Source organism: Thermobia domestica, chromosome 2, assembly GCF_964235325.1.
Source record: "Thermobia domestica chromosome 2, izTheDome1.hap1.1, whole genome shotgun sequence".
Lineage (NCBI taxonomy): Eukaryota > Metazoa > Arthropoda > Insecta > Zygentoma > Lepismatidae > Thermobia > Thermobia domestica.
The window spans coordinates 161,538,828-161,547,792 of record NC_137455.1 but is presented as its reverse complement, the minus strand read 5'-3'; the positions used below and the strand labels follow the sequence as shown (position 1 = coordinate 161,547,792).

The 8,965-nt window shown below is 32.2% G+C and overlaps 1 protein-coding gene across 1 annotated transcript in view; it reads right to left on the bottom strand.

Moving 5' to 3' along the window:
• Positions 1–363: 363 nt before the first annotated feature.
• LOC145676777 (uncharacterized) overlaps positions 364–8,965 on the bottom strand; it is a 141,084-nt gene continuing 132,482 nt past the window's right edge. The window contains exon 6 of the mRNA XM_081747577.1: positions 364–2,661. Within this exon, the coding sequence (XP_081603703.1) occupies positions 2,501–2,661 (161 nt within the window). The 3' untranslated portion in view covers positions 364–2,500. The remainder of the gene's footprint in view (positions 2,662–8,965) is intronic.

The following is an 8,965-nucleotide window of genomic DNA, read 5'->3' as shown; positions in this document are numbered from 1 at the left end:
AAAGAAAGAGAAAGAAAGAAAGAGAAAGGGAAATAAAGAAAGAGAAAGGGAAAGAAAGGAAGAGAAAGGGAAAGAGAAAGAAAGAAAAAGAAAGAAAGAGAAAGAGAAAAAGAGAGAAAGAGAGGGGGGAGATGTGTAGAGCACTGATATATAGCGTATTTGGTCTCCAAGAATCGAATCTAAAATTTCGACTTAGTATTTTGCAGGAAGGCAGTATGCCCCTTACAACATTTAGATGGATACATATCGTACTCCCATGCATATACTGTGAATTGATTACATCCTTGATCTTAAGACTTATTTCAGTCTAATATCTAAAGCTTGGAAGGCAAATACTTTCATTTCCACAGAAACTAAAACTTCTATACTAAGTTACTAATTTATTTAAAAACATAGAAATAAGTACTATAAAATACATGAATGACCATAATGTCTTATATAGTAAACACTTCTTATTGTAGAAAATTTATTAAATGGAATATTAAGTTCAGAAATACCTCATATATAACTAAAGAAAATTATAAAGAAAATAAACTCGATTAATTTGCTTTCGTATCTTTTAAAAGAGAATACAAAAATATCTGTCATGTTAAATTCTCACTGGATGTTATTTTAGAATTTTCAAATTTGTTGACAGCACAGCCATAGAATAGTGTTATATTATATAAATCAAATACGACAAAATTGAGCTGCTCTTATGAGTATATTTCACGCAAAATTACCATCAAATAGCTTGGTAAATCCATAACTTGGACTCTTAAGCTCCCCATATCTACTTAAGAAAGCACTGACTAATAACATAAGACTAATACCACAGCATTATCAACTCTTTTTAGGAATTTCAAATTTTGTTAACAGCTACCTTAAACAAAATTTTAAAATTATTTTTTCAATTCAGTCAAAAAGTTATTTTCATTCGTAACAAAATATGTAATAAGTTACATTCATGCATCTGATACTACTAAATATGCAAAACTTTCGTGAGGCAGTACAAAACTCATTACAAATTTTCCTGTGCTTAGACCATGGGCGGAGTTAACCCTCCCCAACTTTTTGAAGAAAGAAAAAAAAAAGTGATACCTACAAAATGCCTACCTACCAAGATCTCCGAGATCGACCGAAACGTCTGTCCCTACCCTGCCCCTCCAGCAGACAATTCCTAGCTCCACCTATGGATTAGACTACCTTCACAATATTCTTAATTACTTCAGGATTACATTTGGAAACAAAGTATATTTAAATTATATATTTATTGCTATTACTTCTGGACACAGCATATGCTAAGTGCAACCACACACTGAGGTGCACATGAAATAGTTTTCAGAATATTTTGCAAGACATTAAACCTAGTAATAGATACTCTGTATTACGTTAAAAAAAAAAATCTTTATAGCTAGAACACTAATTTGTTAATACTCCTGAATTAGAGTAATCTTGTACCTATGACAACATCCTCTTGTATTAATACTTAGAGGAACTTTGATACTGTTATGAAAACACCCAATGAAAACTAGCTTTCTTTCAAATATTAGATATGGCACTCAAGTGTTACACTCTACCAAAATAAATTAGAGTTGTTAAGTCATTTTCAACAGAATGGGACTGGTTTCTTTTACACTGGTTTTTAATTTCTACTATTACTACGCACTAAAGCTATTATGCCATACTTTTATCTCTTAATGGTTGTTATTCATGAAATAAACACTTTCAATATTTTATGAATGAAAATAGTTGTTTGAACTGAGGCTGGACCATTTTCTAGAAAAACTTGGAACTGTTGTGGCAACTTCGAATGAGACAACTAATAAAAATATAAATATTTCAAGTAAAATTGATGCAAAAGGTTGTTGATTTGTGTAACTGAATTTTATCTAAATTAAAGTGTACCATTATTAAATAGCAACAATCTCCTGTATGATTTTTCATTTTGAAAATTATTCAAAACATGTTTGTTCCTTTACAGTACATTTTGAAAGCGGTATAACAGTGCCAATATCAATACTTGTTAACTTGATTTTAACATATTAATCTAGTTTCTCTACGAAACGGATCGCGTAAGTCTTCAATGATTTCATTTCTATACAGATATATGCAATAACCATGCAGGTCTCATTTTATATTACATAATACGCAATATTTTGAAACATACAAAATATATCTTCTTTAACAAGTTTGAACAGAAGAACTACAGCCTATAATATGCACACCCAAATTACTACAAAATATAATTATATGTACTTGAAGTGGAAAATTAATACATGCAAGCAATAGAATATCATATGCATTTCCATACTGTATATTATATATATATGCATGCAACAAGTAAAAACATGTTACAAAAGAGTTTCTGCAGAAAAAATATGATTATGGAAAACTTTACAATGTTTACAGTTTTCCATATTTTGTTCACATTAGAGTTATATTATCTATCTAGCTTGAATACAGATAATCTCATATTAAAGGTAGGATTACCTAAAACAATGATTTCTGTTTCAATGTCTCAAACAGATGGGAATAATTTTTCGTATGGAGGTGTCGATTCTGCTGCGACTGTATTCTTCAATGTTTGCATAGTAGTAGAAGCAGCCAGGCGTTCAGTTTCTCGTTCACGAATATCTTGGAACAGACTCAAAATGCAGACCCACAGGTATATGTTGATCCCTGTGAATACAGAGAAAATAAAAAACATGCTACACTTTATAATAAATGTATAGAAATTTTATTTCTATTTTGTTCTGAATTTTATCAAATTCCTGGATTGATAGCTGATCAAAATGTACGCAAATTTCTATGCGGTTTTTTTGTCAGTCAAACTGCGGCTGTTTACACCGATAAAATATCAACTTATTCGAATTAAATTATTGATATGATAGAAATTAATTTAATACCCCTACACATCGTCTAATTCAAACGAAATTCACACCATAGAATGTATATCTCTAGAGGGCATCCTAATTACAGTTTCAAGGTTTCAAAGCACAACAGTCACCGTGAAAGACTACCCGTTTGTAATCTGAAGGAGACGGCTGTTAGTAGTTGGAAAAAGAGAGAGAGAGAGATTGGAGTGGGTGCGTTATACTGCAAAGATCTTTCTCCATCACTCAATGTCTAAAATTAGCAATAAGCCTGGTATGAAAAAGAAAACATGCAAATACAACGATAAAAGTACTACAATAAAATTAATAATAGTGAGATATTGATTTTCTTTTTCTGGGCTACGCAAAAAAACTAAGCTAGTATAAAAGTCAAATACTTTCCAGAATTGTCAATTGAACCAGAAAGTAAAAATGTGTTAAGTGACAATAGACAGGGGACAATCACATAGGAGAAAGCAAGAAATAAGTATAAACACTGCAGGTGTAGCATTGTAACAATATCATAACCTGGATTTGCATATAAATGGAGTACACCTTTGGAAACGGCTTTAAAAAAGAGAAGTACACACTTCACTCCGGTCCTTCCCAATAAACTAGAAAATAGAAAAAAAAACAGCAATAGTCGAATGGTAAGCTGCGTGGAAAATATAAAAATGATTAAACTCAAGATCGGTGGTTCGAACCGTTTCAACGACCTGTGAAAGTTTCTTAAGAAAGAGTATGGTAAAGAAACAGGATATTAACAGTTGATGGTATGAAAAAAAAAAAAAAAAAAAAAAAAAATCGTAACGACGTAATCTACATCAAGGAACATCTGCTTCATGCCAAAAGTCTACAGCAGTTTCAATAAATTTGACTACTTTCAAGGTTTCTTTGCTTTAAGTTGTAACGAGCAAAGCGATAGCAAGGTGTTACCCCATTGGAATACGTTCCTTAAGGTGATATAAAAAACTTTAGGCAGAAGTTAAATTCGAAGATTCATTTCAAACGGAATTTAAAACGCTGGGTCGCCCATTCGCTTATTTGTAATGACGAGTTTTATGCTGAGTTTAATCTCCCTAATTTCATTAATTTATGTGACACACTGTTCTGGGTAAAACATTTGAATCATCTGTCCAGATTTACCTCCTTTACCATACACATTTAAAACTTATTGTTCTCGTAATAAAAGAAGCTTTCTGTTCACGCATCACATTTCTATATACATTAACATGGTCTGAATTTTCAGTGAATCACTGATTCTTCCATATAATCGTACATTTTGCTACCTTCCCTTTCAACAAGAGGAATTTTCAGAAATTATGAAATACGTGTTTCCTTTATAACGAGAGTTTAAGAGTTTATATAAACCCTCCAATTTGAGCGAATTCTTGCATTAAGCATTTTCTGAATAAATGGGAAATCTTCATAAAAATCAGCCCCTTGCCTTTTTCAGAAGAGATTTTCGCAGACGCAGAAATACGTTTTTAATTTAGGGAGAAAATGTAAAAGAAAATTAATACAAATACACAAAATAATATACTAATAAGCGCAAAGTTGAGAGGGACAAGGTCTACTTGCTATAACGAGAACAAAGCACCTACATTGGTATAATTTGTTCTACTAACATAATTGGTCAGTTACCTGAAAGAATGTTTCTTCTAGAAAATTCTTCCTAATGCAATCGGAAAGTTATTATATCATTGCTATAAAATGTCGCCAGCATATATAAATATTTCTTGAACAAAACTACAACTTTCTCTAATGTATACCCTTGACCAGAAAGCAATATAGGAAAACTAGTTGAAAAATTTTCTTTGTACGAGAAAAATACTTTTATGCAAAATATTTGATAGGTATAATTGAACATTTTTCTTTCCCTTAGGATGTGTATTTGAACTGAAATAAAATTATTAAAAACTCGACCCAAGTCCTAACTGCTTTCCAAAATTTATCTGAACAGCTTTCCCGTGATACTGAAGAGAGAATTATATATATATATATAAAATAGAGAGAGAGAGAGAGAGAGAGAGAGAAATTGCCACACCCCAACCCCACCCGCTTAGAAGTGGAATTTCCTGAAACTCTGGGCACGTTCATTTATTCAAGGACTTCATTATTTCAAATTTTGAATCTCTAGTATAAGAGCTCGTGAAATATTCTATTTTGACATTTATTTTTAACTCCTTCCTTCCCTTAGGATACGTATTTTAATCCAAGTGACATGACAAAAAATCCCGGTTTGATGTATACGCAGAGTACCACAAGCTTTTCACCGTAGTCTCCATCGATCTGCTTGTCGCCAACCAATAGCCTTATACAACTTCTAGAATCGTTAGACGCAACTTTTGAGTATTTGAAGTCCCGTCCTTTCAGAATGCAAGTAGATTAACGACTACTTCCTGCTTATTTGAATCAGTGGAGTGAATTGTTGTAAATGATTAAAATAACTTGGATCAGTGAAGTGAATTTTACAAAAATTGTAAATGATTTCTTTATAGTGTGACGTCGGTGGGAGTAGACAATATCCTTCAAATAGCTCATCGGAAAACTAACCGTACAGTTATAAATCAAAGCAGAGTGAAGACCATTCAACTTCTCCGAAACGAGAGACTATGAAAAACAACGAAATAAGTCTTTCAGAATTTTCGAAACAGCCTCTGCGGAGGAAAAGTTTCTGTTTCTCTATTGTTTAAATTCTTTCTTTAGTTAGAAAATACCCAATGTAAAGATTCGCTTGAGTTGGGACGCGTGGAATCTGGGAAATAGACTTAATTAAAATTAACGAAATAGGTTTCCAAGTTTCAAAAAATTCCGCTTCTAAGGGGATTATTTCTATATTCAAACTTCCCTTTCTTTCGTTTATTTTGAAAGTGCCGAATGTAAGGATTCGTTTAAGCATGTGGGTGTGCAATTTGGTAAGCAAATTTTTAATTAACAATAAGGAAATTTGTTTCAGTGTTTCCAAATGTTCCACTTCTAAGGATGTGAAGTATCTCATTTCTATAATATTCAAATTCCCTTTTCTTTATTCAGAAAATGACCAATCTAAGCATGATCAAGTTGGAAGTGTAAAATTCGGTATACGAACTCTTAATTACAAGTAAGAAAATACTGTTTGGAAACTCCTCTAAGAAAGTAAAGGAGGAAATATATAACATTCAAATTTCTCTTTCTTTATTCCGAAAGTGATGAATATAGAGATTTGCTTAAGTTGAAGTTATGCTCTGCGGTACACAATCTATTCATTAAAAATACGTGATTTAACATTTATCATTTTTTTTAATCACTATTTAAAAAGGACAATTTCTGCAATATTCAAACTTCCGGTTTAATATTTATTACATGTTCCTATACACAGAAAGGACATTTGTTACTATTAAAACATTTAGCGACAATTCTTATACAATGATTCCTCTTGCGAGCAATAGTCATTTCAGGGTTTGCTGTGGGGAGGGGATCAAGACTCTCCGATATGTATATATAGTTTCACGTTTTTCATTACTATATTATTATACAATTAAAATTTATATACATTTCTCAAACTCAGGAGGACAACTGCCCGCCTGCCCTCCAGAAATGACGCCCTTACTTGCTCTAATTACTTAAGAATTAGTTTCTAAGATGAACATTTTTCCATGTTACTTTTTGTTCAAGAATAAACATTAGACTCTGCTGCATTGGAGTTTAGCGTCCCTTTCAACACCGAGGTTAAATGAAATCTAGACATATTTGCATCCAAACAAATGCTCTGTCAGTAAAATGCAGCTTGAAAGAAAGAAAAAGCCAGGATTTGAACCATGTTAAGAATAAATATTAGCACTCGAATCCTTTAAGTTATCTACTAGACCAAGAGCGTATACCTATTAGGTTTTTTCGTTTGTTTGCTACTATTCTTTTGACGGTGTACTTTCCACACGCTACGCCAGTTCATACTTTTAGCTTCTTTTTTAATCATATTTTATCATTGTTTTCTACATGCCACCTGAATATTTACTTGGAGGCAATGTCCAGAAGGTTTATTAGAAAATATACACATTGCTTTGTAACAGAATGGAGGGAAAATCGATTTCCCTTATAAGGAGATCCGAAGGACGTAAGGATCTACGTTCAACTTTTTGGACTTCTATGGAAGTCAGTTCCACTTTTTGCGACCAGAAGTGTACGAAGAAGTTAAGAGATTGACAGTGTTTTTAAGCGATTCTCTAGTGTAGTGTTTTCCCAAATGTGAACACTATATGCGCAAGAGAATCGATAGTGTGAACGAGTGATTTATATAGTTGGATATACGAGGGCACTATGCATTAGAGATGCAAGAGCTCGGAAAAAAAAAAACTAGCTTTTTTAAAAAAAAAAAAAAAAACTTTCTGCTTCGCTTTTTTGCTTGGGAAATTTTGGACTCTTTTCCGAAATTTTGCTTTAAATTGATAAAGCATACTTTGTTTCGCTTCTCTACAGCACAAGAACTCATTTTATTAGTGGTTGATATAGATAATACAGAACCTCTAAAATAAACCACGAATTTCAAAAAGATTTTTTTTTTTTTTTTAATTCTTAACATATTTACATTATGAATTCCAAAGGATTAACCAATATATAATAATTTTTCAACTTCTTATACACAAAAATAAGTACTTTTTTTAAAAGATACACAAATAACTTGCAAAATTGTATGTAGTAATTTTTACTTTAAAATATCACACACCCTCTTTTTGAAACAAAAAATAAAACATGAGAGAAATATATTTATATGATAATCTTAAAAGCTGCACATCAAGAGGTTGGTTTCGGGTGGTTCTGTACATTCTTGAAATTAAGTTTCAACTTTCATATATATTGTATGAATATTCGAACAAATTTTTCATTCATTGATCACATACATAATGTTACCACCTATCAGGTGCTTGGAATCTGCAAAATCAGTAAAGTTCCGAATTCTATAATGCACTAACTGTTTCTTAAGCTTGTTCAGAATCGGGAAATACCAAATTTTCTGTTAATGGATCATATGCGTAATACTGTTCATCTGATCGTGCGGTTTCCTAAACTTATAACCACCATCACGGTTTACCCAGCCCTGAAGGTTTCTGAATTTTTAACGACAGGCATTCAACATATCATTCCGAAACTTTTTATTAAAAAAAAAATAAAAAATAAAAACTATGGAATACATTTAAGAAGAGTGGAAAGAATCAATCACTGTTCCAATTCACAAGAGAGGCGACAAAATTGAGTGTAATAATTTTTGAGGCATTTCTCTTAACATTCTATTAACAAGACTGTTTCCATACGCAGATGAAATTATTATCAGTGTGGATTTAGGGAAATCTATCAACTATCGACCAGATATTTACTATTCGATAATACTCAACAAGAAATGGGAATATATTACCCAGTACATCAGCTGTTTATTTAAAAAGGCTTATGACTCGCATAGGAGGGAAACATTGTATGACATTCTTACAGAATTCGGAATACCGAAAAAACTAGTTAGATTAATTAAAATGTGTTTAAATGAATCCTAAAGTAAAGTCCGAGCAGAAAAATTCTTGTCCATGAGCTTCCACGTCGAGAATGGCCTGAAACTAGGAGATGCGTTATCGCCATTATTCTTCAGCTTTGTTCCGGAGTACGCTATAAGGAAAATTAAAGATAGCGACCAGGCCCTAGAGCTGAATTGTATTCACCAGGTTACGGCGTATGCTGATTATGTAAATTTAATAGGGGATGATAGAAGAACAATAGATAGAAATGCAGAGTCCTTATTAAACGCTTGCAGCGACACTGGTTTAGAAGTAAATGCAGAGAAAACTAAATACATGGAAGTTCACCGGGATCGTAATATGGCAAATTATGGATGCGTTAAAATATCAAATAATACTTTCGACAAAGTGGATACTTTCAAATATCTGGGATCAATATCACCAGACCAAAATCATATCCACAAAGAAATTAAATTTCGACTGAAATAAGGAAATTCGTGTTATTATTCAATTCCAAGTATTTTATCGTCGCGAATTCTGTCGAGGAATTTAAAGCTTAAAATATATAAAACGATAATCATGCCTGCTGTGTTTTATGGTTGTGAAACATGGTCGCTTGAGGGAAGA